The sequence below is a fragment of the Myotis lucifugus genome, unplaced genomic scaffold (assembly GCF_000147115.1).
Source record: "Myotis lucifugus unplaced genomic scaffold, Myoluc2.0 scaffold_2, whole genome shotgun sequence".
Classification (NCBI taxonomy): domain Eukaryota; kingdom Metazoa; phylum Chordata; class Mammalia; order Chiroptera; family Vespertilionidae; genus Myotis; species Myotis lucifugus.
Window position 1 is genome coordinate 3,471,581 of NW_005871050.1, and position 19,030 is coordinate 3,490,610.

General features: G+C 40.8%; 1 protein-coding gene, 1 non-coding gene and 1 pseudogene across 3 annotated transcripts; 2 read left to right on the forward strand and 1 right to left on the reverse strand.

The window, feature by feature from the left end:
• Positions 1-8,838: 8,838 nt before the first annotated feature.
• LOC102420381 lies at positions 8,839-11,662 on the reverse strand (annotated as a pseudogene).
• A 1,268-nt stretch (positions 11,663-12,930) lies between these two features.
• RBMX (RNA binding motif protein, X-linked) lies at positions 12,931-18,338 on the forward strand. Of its 2 annotated transcripts, none has more exons than XM_006082038.3 (9): positions 12,931-13,102; positions 14,202-14,330; positions 14,533-14,639; positions 15,207-15,378; positions 16,274-16,426; positions 16,712-16,826; positions 16,904-17,047; positions 17,130-17,212; positions 17,879-18,338. In XM_006082038.3, exons 2-9 carry the CDS (start codon positions 14,222-14,224, stop codon positions 18,187-18,189), a joined length of 1,194 nt encoding a protein of 397 aa, XP_006082100.1. In that variant the 5' UTR covers positions 12,931-13,102; positions 14,202-14,221; the 3' UTR covers positions 18,190-18,338. The 2 variants fall into 2 exon arrangements, with proteins under 2 accessions (XP_006082100.1, XP_006082101.1); XM_006082039.3 differs by having other exon boundaries at positions 16,922-17,047.
• Positions 14,382-14,453, forward strand: LOC111827254. The gene has a single exon (XR_002830760.1). It is a non-coding gene; the product is annotated as a small nucleolar RNA SNORD61 (small nucleolar RNA).
• Positions 18,339-19,030: the final 692 nt, after the last annotated feature.

Genomic DNA, 19,030 nt, shown 5'->3' on the forward strand with positions numbered 1-19,030 from the left:
ATTAAAAAAAAAAAAAAGAAAACAAAACAAAGGAAGTAACCTTCCCTACCTAGTTTGCTGAGAAGTTGGCTTTTTGTTTTTTATCATGATTGGATATTAAATTTTATCCCATTTTTAGCATCAATTTATATGATTGCACGTTTCTTCTTAAGACTATTCATATAATACGTTGATTTTCAAATATTAAATCAGCCTTGTGCTTCCAGAATAAACACCACTATTTTGACTGGTTGCTGTGTAACAAAAGCAACAACAAAACAAATGGAGCTATATTGTGGTGTGGAATGCAAAATTTGCAAGGCTTTTAAAAGGGAGGGTTGGGGGACAGGAGGGAGGGGAGTAAGAGATCAACCGAAGGACTTGTATGCATCCATATAAGCATAACTAATGGACATAAGACACTGGGGGGTAAGGGAGGGCAGGGGTTTGTCAAGGGCGGGGGGGGGGAAAAAAGGACACTTATGTAATACCCTTTGTAATACTTTTAACGAAAAAAAAAAAAAGTGGAAAAAAAAAAAAAAGAGAACCCAGAGAGATCGGTGGCAAGAGAGAGACGCATAAGTATCAAGAGAGATTTTCACAAGGGAAATAAATACATTTTGCTCAGGGAGTCCAAAAAATAAAAAAATAAAAAAATAAAAAATAAATAAATAAATAAATAAATAAAAGGTAAAATTCAGCCCTAACTGGTTTGGCTCAGCGGATAGAGCATCGGCCTGGGCATGTACCTGGGTTGCGGGCACATCCCCAGTAGGGGGCGTGCAAGAGGCAGCTGAATCGATGTTTCTCTCTCATCGATGTTTCTAACTCTGTATCCCTCTCCCTTCCTCTCTGTAAAAAATCAATAAAATATATTTAAAAATAAATAAATAAATAAATAAATAAAAGGTAAAATTCAAAGAAATTAATTTCTTAATGTAGGCTATGCCCAAACTCCAAGGAGATATAGGTTCTACCTCCTGTGCCATTAGGGGTATTTTGGTGGAAAAGTGAAGAACACTTTATTCATTTTATTTGCTTACTTGTGTCTCTCCTTCTATTTAAAGTAAACTTCTTGAGCACAGGATCCATTTCTTCCTTATCTTCATATCCTTAGCACAAACCCGGGCACTTAATAAGAAGCACAGTATGACTCAGAATAAATAAAAAGGGTAAATGAATATCACATAACATGCACTGTTGTAGGCATTTTTATATATTTACCTCATTTATAAATCAAAAGAAGATGCAATAAAAAGATGAGAGCAAATGTAGATAACAAGGATAATGCCCCCTTTATTTATGTGCCAGTAGAGTTTGCAAAGTTTTGCCCATTCGTTATTTCACGTGATCCTCCTAGTGACCATGTGTGGTAGGTAGGGTGGTTATTTTATGTGAGGTTACAGAGGCCAGGAGAAGTTAATTTGCTTATCTAAGATCACACAGCTTATACCTATATAAGCAAGTTGAGGCTAGGAAGCAGGTCTCTGATAACTAATATAGTTTTCAAATATAATGGTATTAAAAGAATGTGAAAATGGTAATAATAACTCATTTTATGATGTATCTGTAAAATTTCCAACTACATCAACTATGAATGTTTCAGGTAAAAAGCAAGTAAAATATTGAGTGAAGCATATGAATCTCAGGTTTGGAGTTACCTTTGACAGTAGTGCATGGAGAAAAATTTGTGATATGCAGTGTCACTCAAACAATTTTCTGAAAGGAGAGAAACACAAGGAATGGCACTTCACAAAAGTTAGTGCTTCAGCCAGGTTAAAGAAAATGTATAAAACAGACTAATGTAACTTATAGGTAGAGAGAGAGAGAGAGAGAGAGAGAGAGAGAGAGAGAGAGAATAGAGAAACATTGATTGGTTGCCACACAGGCCCCAGCCTGGAGGATCGAGCCCAAAACCTAGTTATGTGCCCTCCCTGACTGGGAATCAAACCCACAACCATTTTTGGTGTACAGGAAGACACTCCAATCAACTGAGCCACACTACTGGGGGACTATTAGGTCTTTAATAGTTAATATTTTTCCACATTTCTAACCATTTGGAGTTAAAGGTATCCAAGCTTCAGTTCCCATCCTCTTTCTAAGTCACTTCAATGGGTACATAACAAAATTAAGTAGTGGAACAAAAGAATAGTGTGATCCAGTGGAAATATGCTCTATTTATGCCATGTTTCTAAATCAGCATATTGGAACATCAAAAAGGGAACTAATGTGTCCCTGTGAGCCAGTGTGTCAGCTCCAGAGACCACATCATACCTTTCACAGTGTGCCAACAGGCTCAGATTAAGTTATCCCTTGGGGTTCCTGCCTTGACTCAGTTTTTTTCCCAGTTCCCCCAAATCTAAATATGTTTCTCTCAAATAGGTAGTGCAAACCTAATTGCATCACACTCTTTAAAAATCTTCACCAGACAGTTCAATGCAATGTGAGGTCCTTGTTATGCCCAGATTTCAAGATTCCCAAGAAACCACATCAGGGGGCCAATTCGATGCAAAAGCATAAGAATCTGTATTTCAAGTTAACTTGGGCTCCCCATCCACCAGGCTCACCGACACCAAGGCAAACCAAGTGGCTGAGCACGCCCAACCCCGCCCAGGGACCGGTTATATAGGGGGGGGTTGGAGTAAGGGAGGAGAAAGGACTGTGCTTTGCCGATTGGCCAGGCACAAGTCGATGTCCCGTTCCTGGGTGTGGCTAGCAGAGTCTTAGACTTCCGTGAAGAAGCTCCTTGCCCAACACGTGGCCAAGGTAAGATGGAGGACGTAGCCCTTACCCTGGGGGAAGGTGGAGGGCGTAGCCTTCGCCCTTTCAGTCCTGGATTGGATCCTGGCACAGAAAAAGAACATTAGCGGGAAAACTGGTGAAATCCAAACAAAGCCTGTAGTTTAGTTAATATTAGTGTACTATTGTTGATTTCTTAATTTGATCATTCATTGTACCATGGTTATGTAAGATGTTCATATTACGTGAAGCTCAGTAAAAGGTATAACAGACCTCACTGTACTGCTTTTGAATGCTTCTGTAAATCTAAAATTATCTAAAAATAAAAAATTGAAAATACTGCACATGTACCTCTCCAGCATCAAACCTCAGTGGCAGTAAGTGGGAAAGGACAAGAGCTCCACTCCCACAATAACTGGCAACCCTCTGCTCCTGCTCCAGTGAACTACTTTCTTTTTTTTTTTTTTTTTTAAATATATTTTATTGATTTTTTACAGAGAGGAAGGGAGAGGGATAGAGAGTTAGAAACATCGATGAGAGAGAAACATCGACCAGCTGCCTCCTGCACACCTCCTACTGGGGATGTGCCCGCAACCAAGGTACATGCCCTTGACCGGAATCGAACCTGGGACCCTTGAGTCCGCAGGCCGACGCTCTATCCACTGAGCCAAACCGGTTTGGCAACTTTCTTTTACATTGAGAGGCCATTCTCTTTAACCTCTGAATGGATCGATCATTGTTGTCCCTTGGTCTAGCATGCTCTGCTGATTCCGCCATCCTTTTTTTTTTTTTTTTTTTTTTTTTTTTTACCTTTTGCTTGGCTAAAATCTTGCTTGTATATTTTAGCCCTTAATGTGAATGCTATTTTTTCCCAGCAGATCTTCCAAGACAGCCCCTCATTCCATACATATACCAACCGCACACACACACACTGAGTTGTATTAAGTGCCTCTTGTATATGCTCCCACTGTACCCTATGTATACCTCTGATTTGTCACTTTCACACTGTACTAGAGTCCTGTCTGCCTCCCCCATTATTTTATTGTTAACTCTAGACCTTCTGTCCACACCTACCACTTCCATATAGCAAAGCAGCTATTCAAATAGCTTCATTTCACAGGTTTAAACACTTTGAGGGTTAAGTTTTCCATTTGAGTAATTATTCTTGTAATTGATATACTCTATGATATTATGAGAATGGAGAGTTTTAGTTTTTCCCTTGGTATTGTAGAGTTTCAGACTGAGAATCATATTTCTGCACCAATATCAACTTATCAAAAGGGTACACATATACCCCTGAATTGCATGGAATCATTGCAAAATGATTCCACAATAAGTCTAGTTAACATCTATCACCACACCACACATAGTTTAAATTTATTTTTCTTGTGATGAAAATTTTTAAGATCTCCTTTAGTAATTTTCAAGTATATAACACAGTATTATTAACTATAGTCACCATGCTGTACATTACATCCCCAGGACTTATTTTATAACTGGAAGTTTCTACTTTTTAACTCCCTTCATCCATTTCACCCACCCTTCACCTCTGGCAACCACCAATCTGTTCTCTATAATCCATGAGCTACATTTATTTTGTTGTTGTGTTTTTTGGGATTATTACTATTTTTTTGCAGGGGCTAATTTTGTTATTTTTTAAATATATTTTTATTGATTTCAGAGAGGAAGGGAGAGGGAAAGATAGAAATATCAATGATAGAAATATCAGTAGAGAATCATTGATTGGCTGCCTCCTGCATGCCCCCTACTGGGGATCGAGCCTGCAACCCAAGGCCTTGGCTTGGAATCGAACCCGGGACCCTTTGGTCCGCAGCCTGACACTCTCCTAGCCACTGAGCCAAACCAGCGAGGGCTATTTTTTTTTTTAGATTCCATATATAAGTGAGATCATACAGTATTTGTTTTTCTTTGTTTGACTTATCCCACTTAGTATAATGCCTCAAGATCCATTCATGTTGTCCCAAATGGCAAGATTTCACATTTTCCTTAGCCATTTATCCGTCAATGGACACTAAGTTTGCTTCCCTATCATGCTTATTGTATATAATGCTGTAATGAACATAGGGATATAGATATATTTTCAAGTTAGTGTTTTTATTTTCTTTGGATAAAGAATTGCTGGATCATATGATAGTTCTATTTTTAATTTTTTAAAGAAACTCTGTACTTACCCAAAGCAATCTATAGATTCAATGCAATCCCATTAAAATACCAGCAGCATATTTCACAGACCTAGAACAAACTCTCCAAAAATGTATTTGGAATAAAAAAAAAAACCCTGAATAGTTGCAGCAATCCTGAGAAAGAACAAAGTTGGAGGGATCACAATACCAGAATTCAAGATATATTACAAAGCCACTGTTCTCAAAACTGCCTGGTACTGGCACAAGAACAGACATATAGACCAATGGAACAGAACAGAGAACCCAGAGATCAACCCAAGCCATTATGCTCAATTAATATTTGACAAAGGAGGCAAGAGCATACAATGGAGTCAAGACAGTCTCTTCAATAAATGGTGTTGGGAAAATTGGACAGATACATGCAAATAAATGAAATTAGACCACCCACTTACACCATACACAGGGAGGTGGGGGTCTGCAAATTTCCATTTCTATCAAGTTCCCAGGCAGAGCCTATTCTGCTGCTCCGGAGAACTAACTACATTTTGGGAAGCACTATCCTATGTAGCATAAGGAAAGGAAGATAGGATAGGTATATATGTATGTTTGGTAACCAGAAGATCAGGGATTTCCTATCTAATGGCTTCTATTTTCTCTATGAAATAAGAGTTGGGGTCAAATATGGAAAGTGTGGGAGCAGGAGGAAGGTGGTACTAGGGTAGGTGGTTAGAGAAGAGTGGAGAAGTTTAAAAAAAATAAACTATTGCAGAAGGTAGGAGAGAGAATTGACCAAAGGGTATGAAGTCAAATTACTGGACAATATTGAAGTCTCATTTGTGAACTGTGGTCTCATTTGAGATCTATAATACACTCATTCTGCTCAATTGTGTGACATTTTCCAGTAGACGTGGAGGAAGTAAATTATCAGTGTCACCCAAGACTGAGGTCTTGCCTCCCCAGTGTTTCAAAAAGACATTCAGTACCTCATGCCCCAAACCAGGCATCTCCATTGATTCCTCCCTCACTCTCATAGCCTAGCCCTTATCAACATAATAGCTAACACTTAACATAATGCTTACTATGCTCTAGAAATGTTATAAATGTGCTGTGTTGTATATATTAATGCATTTAATCCTGACACATCCTATAAGTACTATTATTACCTTCATTTTGTTAATGAGGATACTGAGGCACAGAGAAATTATGGATTTTTCCAAATTCATGCAGCTAGGAAGTGGCAAAGCTGGGCTTCAAACCAGGCATTCCAGCACAAGGGTCCAGTTCATAGTGTTGTTTCAACTTCCTAAATATCTTTCTGATACATCCACTCTTTTCCATTTCCACAACTATCTCCACAACCCTAGACCAGTGGTTGGCAAACTGCGGCTCGAGAGCCACATGCGGCTCATCCAGAATACTGCCGTAAACTCCTGAGCAGTTTTCTAGCTTTCATGCTTGCCCCTTTATAACTCATTCTTCACATTGCTACTGAAGCACTTTCAAAAATACAAATTAGCTCAGGTTTTTCTCCTGGATTAAAGCCCTTCAGTGGTTTTCCATTGTTTTTAGCATAAACTCCCAAAATCCTATTCATGACTTACAAGGTCTTGGATGATCCTGACAGCTTCTTAACCTCCCAACTAGATCACTTGTCATTATTTTCCCTTAAATCACTATGTTCCAGCCATAGTAGCTTCATTTAAGTTCTTAAAATACATCAAATTATTTTCTTCAGTAGAGCCTTTTCACATGCTGTTATTATTATCTAGAACAGGGGTGGGCAAACTTTTTGACTCGAGGGCCACAATGGGTTCTTAAACTGGACCTGAGGGCCGGAACAAAAGCATGGATGGAGTGTTTGTGTGAACTAATATAAATTCAAAGTAAACATCATTACATAAAAGGGTACGGTCTTTTTCTTTTTTTTTTAGTTTTATTCATTTCAAACGGGCCGGGCCAGATCCGGCCCACGGGCCGTAGTTTGCCCACGGCTGATCTAGAATGTCCATCCTGCAGTTCTTTCCATGAATGGTTACTTTTCTTTTTCTATTGTTGATACTATTACAAATGTCCCCATTCCTCCCCCTTTGCCCACCTCCACCCAGCCCCTGCCCCCCTCCCTTAGTCTTCACCACCCTGTTGTGTGTGTCCATGGGCTATGCATATATGTTCCTTGGCTAATCTCTTCACCTTCTTTTACTTCTCATTCTTGAACTCTCAGCTTCCATGTCACTATTTCAAAGACATCTTCTGTGACTTTCATAAGTAGGTTTCCTCCAATTGTACAAACATACTTTTTTGTTATTTTCTATTACTGCAGCTTGCTTTCTTTATAGCAGTTTTTACTATTTTTAAAATTTGTTATATTGTTTATTTTCTCACACAGCCTTCCACTGGAATGGTAGTTTCATGCGAGCAGGGACCAAGTCCATTTTATTCAACCATTGTATACCAGTCCCTACCATAGAGGCTAACACATAATAGGTACCCAATAAATATCTGAGAAGGCAATGAGTTCATGTATTTGAGGCAGCCAAGTGGTAAAGTCAGGAAGTGTGATATGCACATTGAGGAGTACAAGGGAGAGATTTGACATAGGAGTCATAGGGATATTTATCACAGTGGACACTCTGGCAGTGGATGAGATTTATCCCGGAGTGAGGATAGAATGAAAACAGAAGAGGATCTAGGCACAAGACTGAAAAAAACTCTAATATTTAAAGATCCACTTGAAAAGAATGAGCTATCAAAGTAGTGTGAGAATGAAGAAATGCTTTTATAGTCAAATGAATTAATTTTTTCATTCATGTCATCTGGATTTTGTGTTGGGAAGTTCTTTTGACTTTACCTTCAAAATATGTCCAGAATCCAACAACTTCTCACTACCTCTGCTGCTAGCCCCTTAATTCAAGGTACTATGGCAATCATCTTTTGGTAGATCTCTCTGCTTTCACCCTTGCTGCCTACAGTGTATCCAGGACACAGCAGCCAAAGTGTTCTTCTTATGAGGTAAGACAGATATGTCACCCCTTGGCTCAAGGCCCTCCAGTGGCTCCTGGTTTCAATCACAGTAAAAGATGAAAGGGAGCAGAATTTGCCACCTCAAAATAAGTCTCTTAGGCATAAGGATTATTATTATTATTATTATTATTATTATTATTTTTAATCCTCACCCAAAGATATTTCTCCATTGATTTTTGGAGAAAGTGGAAGAGAGAGGGAAAGACCGAGCCTGGGCTGGGGAAGAGCCTGCAACCAAGGTACGTGCCCTTGATCAGAATCAAACCTGGGACCCTTCGGTCCTCAGGCTGACGCTCTATCCACTGAGCCAAACTGGCTAGGGCATAAGGATTATTTTGAGTTGATGGTTTTTAAAAAACAGTAGACATAGGAAAAACTCTGAAACTTCAGTATAAATTACCCTCTTGTTGGAGACATTTACATTTAGCAGGGAAATCTCCATTTGTAAGGTTGTCTCCCTCTATGTAGCTGGAAGAGGAGGATTACCAAATCTCTGGAAACTGTCATTACTAGAGAAGGCATTACTAATGGATTTAGGCCTGCAGAATGACCATGCCCTGTTTACTGTGATTTTCCTGATAACCTCCCATAACTGTCTCCCCTCTCCCAATCTTCTTTCGTCTTTAGCTGCAGATGGTATTTAAGGTAACAACTTGAATCATTTTGGGGAGTTACTCAGTTTTCCTGCATCTCTCCCATGTATACAGGAGAAATACATGTCATTAAACATGTTTTACTCATGTTAATCTTTTTTTTTCCAGTACTATAAAACTGTTTATTTGGAGAAAATAATTCCTAAAAGAATAAAGTCATGACAGCACCTGTCAGAATAACTCCCACCCTCTTGCCATTAGAGATTCCCATTTGGGGCCATGGTCTAATTCAGAAAAGATCAGCTAAGCACAGATCAGGTTCTGAACAATGCCTTAATCCCAAGAGACTACACTCTGTTTCTACCACCTAGAAGTTCAGGCTTCCAGATCCTTAAACTCCAGGGAAAGGAGAGAAGGGAGAAATCCCCCGCAAGACACAAGTCTAGGGCCACAGAAGATGCTTTCCTGATACTGTTCCTCAGGGACAATCAGCTTTGCAAAGGAATAATGTTGCAGCCCAGCAGTCCCTCCCCACCCAGCGCGTTGGGACAAGTCTAAGCCGGTGTTTCTCCCCTCTGCGGATCACTGTCACATTCAGGGGCTTCCCCTCACTGTGCTGCACCACGGTGCCAATGTTTTGCAGCGACTGGAAGTTTTGGGTGTTTACGGAGCCAAACTCCACAATCTCATCATCCACTTGCAGACCCGCGATGCTGGCAGGGGAGCCGGGGCTGATGCTGTTCACTTCGGCAAAGGCCTGAGGGAGGCTGAGGCCCTCGCTCTGGCTCAGACTTCGGCTCATGACCTCTTCCTGGGCCTCGGCCATGTCCCGGGCCTGCTTCTCCTTGTCCCGAGCATGCAGCTGGTGCAGGGCCTCCTCCACCTGCTTCATCACCGCCTTGTGATCGTTCTGCAAGCAGACGATGTTGTGCCTGGCAGTTCGAACTTGGTACAGGTCCACGTCTGAGCGGGGGTAACCCTCGCAGTCCACCAGCGGCTCATTCATCCCAACACCTTTTAGGCTCTCCAATACGCCATAACTGGCCTTGATCTGCGCTTCGATCTCCTCTTTGCGCCGTATCAGCTCCTGGACATCGCTGACCGTCACCGCGCTGGCCTGCGGGGAGCCCCGCCCGACCCGCCTTCCTTCTCCGACATCTTGGACCTCCAGCCAGGATCCTGGACTTAATCTGTCTTTTATTACAGGGGATTCTCAGACAAGAACCTAGAAACATAAATGGAAAATTTTTTTTTTTTCCTGGACAAAGGCAGTCTTTGGTCTACAAAGACCTATGTGATCTGACACTCTGTTACTTAAGAGCCTTATCTCTTACAACTCTTGAATTTCATATAAATGGAAGCATCCAGTATGTAGCCTTTTGTATTTGGTTATTTCTCTTAGCTTTCTACTTTTGGATTTATTGCTGAGTAGTATTCAATAGTATGGATGTACTACAGTTTATTCTTTCATCTGTTAGGTGATTTGACTTTGGATGGTGGGCACAAAATGCAATATGCCAATCATGTTTCATAGAAATGTATACTTGAAACCTATGTACTTATTAACCAATTTCACCACAATACATTTAATTTTCAAAAGATTTTAAAAAAATTTTAAAAGGCTCTCCTCCCCATTGCCTTCTGATCCAGTCAGTAGGCCCTCTGCCTCCCTCTCCAGCTTCTTTCTCCTGTGGGGTCCCCATTCTGTGATACAGCCATAACAACCCTCTCCTACATTCCCTCAATTAGCTGTCCCTCCTCTCCCTCCCTCTCCTGGTCCTTGGAAGTGCTGCCCCACAGTATAGAACATTCTCCTCCTTCTCCCACATTCCTGGACATTAACTGCAAAGACAAGAGTGATCTAATCCACAGGGGGGCACATTTCATTCCTAAGACTTAGGGGAACAGGGACATCTGTTGGCCCTGTTCTGCCCTAGACCAGTGGAGGCCTGGCTTAGAGCTTAGGGAAAGTCCTGTAGTCCTTCGGTTCTGGATCTGAGACAGAGAGAGTGCCAGTGGCCCTCGGGGCAGGACTTTTCTTGATTCTATCTGGAGGTGCAGATTCTACTGGCTGAACCTGGCACGTAAGTGGTTTTTGCCAACCTGGCCAATTTTCAACTATTGCCAGAGCCAAATCTTTATGGTTGTGAGTACACACACATACAAGAGTTTATTCTTGTATTATTATTAATTATTGTATTAGTTTCCATATGAACAACTATAAACCTACTTTTGCCTATCCTGGATGTGTGTGTATTTAATATTATATGATCTTGGGACTTCTTTTTGGTTGTTTGTTTGTTTGTTTTTAGATTTATTTTTGTGTGTTGTTTTATTTTTTATTTTTAATAATTCTTTATTGTTGAAAGTATTACATATGTCTCCCTTCTTCCCCCATTGATCCCCTACCCCACTCCAGGCCCTTACCGCCCCATTGTCTGTGTCGAAGGGCCATGCATATATGCAAACAAGATCCTTAGTTGATTACTTCCCCCCCACCCCACCCCCCCTTCCCTCAGAGATTCCCCACTTTGTTCCATGCTTTTGGGACTTCTTTTTGCATTGTATTCTCTTTTTGGAGGTCTCATTCATTGAGATGGGTTTTATTTCCATTTCTAAAATAACAATTTAGCCCTGATCTCTGAGCATCAGATTTCCTAATCTCTCTCCTCTGCAACCATTTTGGTAAATGGACATCACCTGCTAATGGCTTCCTTTTTCCTCAGTTCCACCCTGTCCTTTCCCATCTGTTTCATTAGCAAATCCTGTCCATACTACCTGCCATGTACATCTAACAATTGTTGTTTCCTCCCCATGTCCACTGCTACAACCCTAATTTGAGTCACTGTTTTCTCTCCTGATCTGTTTGCTCTATCCCATTGGTGTCCCTGCTTCCACACTTAAGCCCACAATCTTTTAATGGATTCGCATGTTCTATTTACCTTAACTCCCTCCCTTTATAACCCTTAAATTCCTGTCACCCTGGATCTCTTTCTGTCCCTTGCTGCGTGCAAATTCTTAATCCCACTTTATGCTTAGTACTGTTTTCTTTTCCTGAAAAGCTCTTCCCCTAGCTTTTCCATGGCTGGTTTCTTTTTTCCCTTTACATCTGATCTCCAAAGTCACGTCTTTAGACAGACCTTCCCTGATGTCTAAATCAAATTTGGTCTCCCAAATATTGTCCATCAGAGCGCCTAGTTTACTTCAGCCCTGGCACTAATCACAATATGCAATAAATTGTTTTATTTAATTGTTGTTGTTTTAGCTTTTAAAGAAATTAGAAAATTTTTAATTTTTGTAATCCCCCCCAATGGCAGACAAAATACACAATGCCCAGTTAAATTTGAAGTTCAGATAAACAATAAATAAGTTTTTTTATATATGATACTCACTTAAACTGAAAATAAAATATCTGAACTTCAAACTTAACTGGGAGTCCTGTATTTTTCTTCGCTAAATCTGGCAGCCTTATGTTAGGTTAGGTGGCTCAGGAGGCGGCGCAAGAAATAGAGAGTCCAGTGAATCAGAAAAGAAAGGAAAGGAAAAGGTTTATTTCTGCGTCCCCGGGAGACCCACGTACCCCCAAAGACAGGGCACGTGGATTCACACCAACAGGGAGGGGGGCGCTTTTTTTATACTGCGGTTGGGTGAGGGGCGGGGACATGAGCTGAGGTATTCAGTTGAGGAAGTTTCAGCTGCAGGGGGTCAGCCAGGTATTCAGGAATGAGTCAGTATCTGTGTGGGGGTCGTTGTGGATTCAGGGAGAAGCCTGTATCTGTGTCTGGCATGCTGATCTGTTAGACATGCCAGGGGGAGTCCATTATCTCGTCACATGTCTGCATGTATCCGATCCTGGGCTCTCTCCTACCTAACACCTTACCCATGGAGGTGCCCTGCCCTTGTCTCACTTGTTCTGGGTTGTATTCTCATAGCCAAGCACAGAGCCCACCATTTAGGTGTTCAGTTTATCTGCTGCCTTTTTGTATGCCCCCACCCCGATATTTATTTATCAGAATTTTATCCATACACTAAAAATTCTGGTTAAATGTATTTTGGGGGAAAAATATTTTATCATCTATACTTCTTTGTTTTCCATTTCTGCAAAATTGGCAGTATCTACCCTCATCACACTACTTTTGAGAATTAAACCATTTAAGGGATGTTAAAGTTTAGCAACGTCCCCCGGTCACTACAACACGCAATTAATTTCAGTTCTTTAGTAAATGCAGCCAGTGAACCAGTTCACCGGAAAGCAAAAACGCGGGTTTACAGCGCAGGGGTGGGGGCTGGGAAAACGGTTAGGAACCAGCCCTGGCCAAGAGCTGAGGGCCCGGAAATGGGGAGGAACTAAGAATGAATGGCAGAAAAGACAGCCAATGGGGAGACTGGGAACTGCTCCCACCTCTCCCTTGCGTTTCAAATTCTAAGCTCCGTTTTCATCCGGGTCCTTCAGCCTCGTTCCCGGGCAGTATAAAGTTTGCTGTCTCCTTTGTTCGCCCTCGTTGCGCAGTAGTTCCTGCAGGTTCTCTCTTCCGTCCTCCGAGCCAGCGGCCCTCCCTGTGCTGAGCGGCTAGGAAGCCCCTGTCAGCGAGCTCGTAGGAGCTTGAAACCGTCGTCACCCCTCCGGTAAGTGTGTTCTTTCCTTAGACCTTTTTCTTGGCACTCTTGTCATGTTAGAATCTGAGATTATCTCCCAGGAGATGGGGCTGGCGGGCGCCATTTTAAGAACCAAAGGTGCCGACCTATTTAGATAAAGCAGAGTGTCGCGGGAAAACAAATGTGGCGGGTCCGTTTAGTTGTATGCCTGGAGAAAGTGTGACTGTCGCCTGCCGGGGCGGTGGCGGAGGTCCGGGTTTTGGCTGGACGAGGAGAGACCACGCCACCGCGGTACCTGCATTGGGATGGCGTCGGCGCTACAGATGGGCACGTGCAGTTTTACGCGGGGTCCTTGTTCATTGGTGGGGCCTTGGAGAGGAAGCCCTTTGAATTTTCCCAGCTACTGCAGATGGTAAAAGTTACTCTTCTGACCGGTGCCGGTTGTTCTGGGTTGAGTCCAAGTGTCGCCATTTTGTGTTTTCCACGCGGTTTTTAGTGACGGTTTTAATTGGTTTCTGCTGCAGCCAGGGAATGTTGTACATTCCAGTGCGCGATTTCACGTACCGTTATTTAATATGAAATGATATTGACACTTTTTAAGGTTCTTGTGACCTTTTCGGCGGGCCACGGGCTGGTGAAGAACTGGAGGCATAACTTGGCTCAAACTTTAAATTTCTAAATAAATTTACCAGGGAATCCTAATAAGAAAATACAAAGCCCTCCGAAGAGAGCTTGATGTTAAGGACTTGAGTCTGGCCTGTGTGTGACCTTGAATGAGTCGATAGTCTTCAGTGTAATTAGGATGTAATTGTATCTTTAAAAGGCTACAATTCCGAGATTAAAACAAACTTGCAAATGTTGAGTAGCCGTTACTAGATTAAAACTGCCAGGGTGGGTTAAGGGTAAACGCATATATTAAATTGATCCTTTTAATCAGTTTAATGGAAACTGCACTTATGGCTTAAGTAGTTAATTTGGGTTTCCTGCTTAGAAGAGATCGCTTTTGGTGTCTAGTTATTAAGGAATAATGGTTTTAGAAAAATAAGAGAAATGCACCCCGATAAATTCATGTGTCCGATAAACTTGGAACTTTTCCCAGTGACATACTATATATATTCTTTTTCAATAGACTCTTACCAGGAGGGAAACATGGTTGAAGCTGATCGCCCAGGAAAGCTCTTTATTGGTGGCCTCAATACAGAAACAAATGAGAAAGCCCTTGAAGCTGTATTTGGCAAATATGGACGGATAGTGGAAGGTGAGTTTATCTGAAAGTATATGCAGGGCTATTTTGTAATTAAAAAGGGAAGCTATGATGAATTTAATTGCAATGATCATCTGAAATGATAATGTATTTTGTCCTCTAAGAAGTTCTGAGCTTTCTTTTTTAAAGATTTACTTTTGTTAATTCATTTGAACCAGAATAACACTTTTTTCCCCCCCGGAAAATGACTTTTTAGTACTCTTGATGAAAGATCGTGAAACCAACAAATCCAGAGGATTTGCTTTTGTCACCTTTGAAAGCCCAGCAGATGCTAAGGATGCAGCCAGAGATATGAATGGAAAGGTGAGATTGTCTGCATACTAATGCAGTGTTCCCTAGTGCATAAAATGGCACAGTGTTAAAAAAAAATGGCACAGTGTTAGTCAAGTCAGGCCTAGGACATGGCATCTCTTGAATTTTGTTTTTGGTGTATAACTTTCCAGGACTCTCTGATTGTAACCCTTGGTAATTTTATAGGCAAATTTACGGGTATTACTTAAGTCTTTCAGTTCAGAATAGTGTGTGATGTTTATTTTATCTGGGATTTATAAACTGCTTTAATAACTTGGCTTTTCCTTTTGGTTACTAGTATTGATAAGTTGATAGCTGGCCTTGTTTTAAAATTTTATCCACCAGTAGTGCAGTGGGTCCACCTTGTTTGGCTCAAATCATCAGTATCGGTCTTAAAGATGAGTAAGCATTTTAAGTAAATGGAAAAGTAACTGTGACTATTTGTATTATTTTTCTTAGATTAATTAGTGAGCAAAATTTACCTGTAATTACCTTTTTAAGGCCATTGCTGTCAATGTGCAGTGGATGTGCAAGTTCTTTTTAAATGTTGATGTAACTAACCACTTTTATATTATTTAGTCCTTAGATGGAAAAGCCATCAAGGTAGAACAAGCCACTAAACCATCATTTGAAACTGGTAGGCGTGGACCACCTCCACCTCCAAGAAGCAGAGGCCCTCCAAGGGGTCTTAGAGGCGGAAGAGGAGGAAGTGGAGGAACCAGGGGACCTCCCTCACGTGGAGGGCACATGGGTAATTTGGATCTACCTTATGCTTGGTGTTTAAGTTAGGAACTGCAAATCCATACCATGTGTGTTTTGTATAAGTCTTTGTTTAAGGGCTCCAACTTTTGAAATTGAGAACACATGCTTAGCTACCAAAGTGATAGTGACTTAAAAATGGGACATCAAATCCTAAATTACATACAGTGTTTTTAAATGATGGGAAATATACTATTTATCCAAATAGTTCACTCTAGGAAAAGATACTTAAAGAATTATGATAGGCCTAGCTCAGGGGTCCTCAAACTACGGCCCGCGGGCCACATGCAAATACAAATATTGTATTTGTTCCCGTTTTGTTTTTTTACTTCAAAATAAGATATGTGCAGTGTGCATAGGAATTTGTTCATAGTTTTTTTTTTAACTATAGTCCGGCCCTCCAACTGTCTGAGGGACAGTGAACTGGCCCCCTGTTTAAAAAGTTTGAGGACCCCTGGCCTAGCTGATTTGGCATATGAAAATTAAACAATTTATCAGATAATTTTAAGGTTATCCTTTTGTTTTATTTCATTAGCCTATAAAGACTTCATGCTCGGTATTTTCTTAAAAATATATTTTTATTGATTTCAGAGGATGGGAGAGAGAGATAGAAACATCAATGATGAGAGAATCATTGATCTGCCTTCTGCACAGCCCCCACTGGGGATCAAGCCCACAACCCGGGCATGTGCTCAGACCATGACCTCCTGGTTCATAGGTTGACATTCAACCACTGAGCCACACCGGCAGGGCACATGCTCAGGTCTTGTATGTGTGAAAACTAAAGCAAGATTCCCCAACTGAACAAGTATTCTCGATGAAGCAAAGAACTTCTATAGCCTTTTCTTGATTCTTGTTAATATTAACATTTTTCTTTTCTAATGTAGATGATGGTGGCTATTCCATGAATTTTAACATGAGTTCTTCCAGGGGACCACTTCCAGTAAAAAGAGGACCACCACCGAGAAGTGGGGGTCCTCCTCCTAAAAGATCTGCTCCTTCAGGACCAGTTCGCAGCAGCAGTGGAATGGGAGGAAGAGGTAAGTTTCCATTTATAACAATCTAACCTACCACCATAACACAAAAGATTGAGAGGTGAATCCTAAAAATACTTAAAACTGACTTACAGACCCCAGGTGATCTAGGTACGTGCAGTAAATACCCATTAAAGAGAATTTAGGTGTGAATAGAAAATTTTAGAGAACAAAATACCATGATAGAGTTCTAGGTCATATGTCACTGAATCACTGTTTTTCATTGCCTGACTTAAATTCACATTTCATTTTTTATCTTTGAGTATATTTTAATAATGGTTTTTCCTTAAGCTCCTGTATCACGTGGAAGAGATAGTTATGGAGGCCCACCTCGAAGGGAACCCCTGCCTTCCCGTAGAGATGTTTATTTGTCCCCAAGAGATGATGGATATTCTACTAAAGACAGGTAACCGGAAAATGTAATAGCTCCCTCTTACGAATGATTAGTGTTGAAGGGAAAGCTCATCCAAAGCATCAAACAAGTTATTTTTGTTTTGGTAGCTACTCAAGTAGAGATTACCCAAGCTCTCGTGATACAAGAGATTATGCTCCACCACCAAGAGATTATACTTACCGTGATTATGGTCATTCCAGTTCACGTGATGACTATCCATCAAGAGGCTATAGGTAAGTGGCTTTGCTTCCATGATTTTGCTGTAAAATGTAAAGGTTGATGCTCTGGGCTTACAGATTTTTCTCTTTAATTTAGTGATAGAGATGGCTATGGTCGTGATCGTGACTATTCAGATCATCCAAGTGGTGGTTCCTACAGGGATTCATATGACAGTTATGGTAAGATACTGGTTTAGTGTCTTTAAATATCACCAGCTTGAGTTTTTAGGTTCATGAGCCAGTTTACTAGGCTGTGTGGTGCTTGCTTTTAAAGGGATGTTTGCTTGCTTTTAAGGGGATAACTATCAGCTGGGCTTTTCCTAGTTTTGTGAGGGGCTTTTCCTAGTTTTGTGAGGGGCTTTTGTTGTTGTTGTTTTTTTTTTTCTATAAGTTGTTTTTTTTGAGGCTGTTTGCTTGCTTTGGAGGGGATTTTGCTTGCTTAAATTGGCAGCCTTATGTGTTTTCCCCCAACAGTGCAAATACAATTTAAAAATTTTATTAACAACAACAAATGTTTACCATTCCAATATGAAGGAAAGTCTACAGTTCAAAATTGCAACTTATCACTGGAAAGTGGCTGAGTGTCTACTATAAAATAACAAGCTGTCTGGAATATCCTCTTGAAATACACACCGTCTTCAGTCTTTTCAAACAAACATTAAAACCCATCCATTTCCATATCTCAGCAAATGAGCAAATCCCTGTTAATGGCCAGCAATGGCACAGTTTAAAACCTCCCAGTTGAGAAAGTAAAAGTTTAATACAGAAATTCTGTAAATTCAGATTTAAATGTTGTATATATACAATTTATAGTGTTGCCATATTACCTGACCATTGACCCTGCAGGTAACTCACGTAGTGCTCCACCTACACGAGGGCCCCCGCCATCTTATGGTGGAAGCAGTCGCTATGATGATTACAGCAGCTCACGTGACGGATATGGTGGAAGTCGAGACAGTTACTCAAGCAGCCGAAGTGATCTCTACTCAAGTGGTCGTGATCGGGTTGGCAGACAAGAAAGAGGGCTTCCCCCTTCTATGGAAAGGGGGTACCCTCCTCCACGTGATTCCTACAGCAGTTCAAGCCGCGGAGCACCCAGGGGTGGTGGCCGTGGAGGAAGCCGATCTGATAGAGGGGGAGGCAGAAGCAGATATTAAAAACAAAACTTTGGACCAAAATCCCTGTTCAAAGAAACAAACAGAAAGTGGAACCTATTCTGTCATAACTACCCAAGGACTACTAAAAGGAAAAATTGTGTTACATTTTTTAAATTTCCTGTTAAGTTCCCCTTTCATAATTTTTATGTTCTTGTGAGGAAAAAAGTAAAACATGTTTGATCTTATGACATTGCTTTCAACAAGCAAATGTTAAATGTGTTAAGGCTTGACTTGTGTACTAGTGTAATTTTCCAAGTAAAAGTGTCCCAAAAGGCCACTTTCTAATTTTTTTCCCAGTTAATGAGGCAAGCAATTCTAAGATCTTCTACAAACATCTAGCCATCTAAAATGGAAAGATGAATCCCTCTGCCTATACAAACAAGCTAGCTATTAGAGGGTGGTTGGGGTATGTTACTCGTAGGATATCATACAGTCTTCAAACTGAAATCTCAAATGTTATCAGTATGAAAAATCTGAGATCAGATGCTTATGTAAAGAAAGTGCTATTCACCCAGTAAACCCAAAACAAATGGATAGTGCTGGCCATATTTTGTCTTTCTGACATTTCCTTGGGAATCTACAAGAACCTCTCCCTCCCCCCACCCCCAATAAGATCATTTAAGTGTGTGTTAAGCAACTACAGAATACTAAATAAAAAGTTTTGCCAAAACCAACCATGAAGCTGCAAACGGTGCTTGCTCTTACTGTTTCAAATTTTTGCAACTCTGTAGTGTCTCACTTTTAAGGAACAGCTTGATTGCAAAGGAGAAAATAGATAAGCAATGAAGTTATCTCCAACTTCTCAAAGGCTTATGACTTCTAAAAAGTGAATCTATCAGCA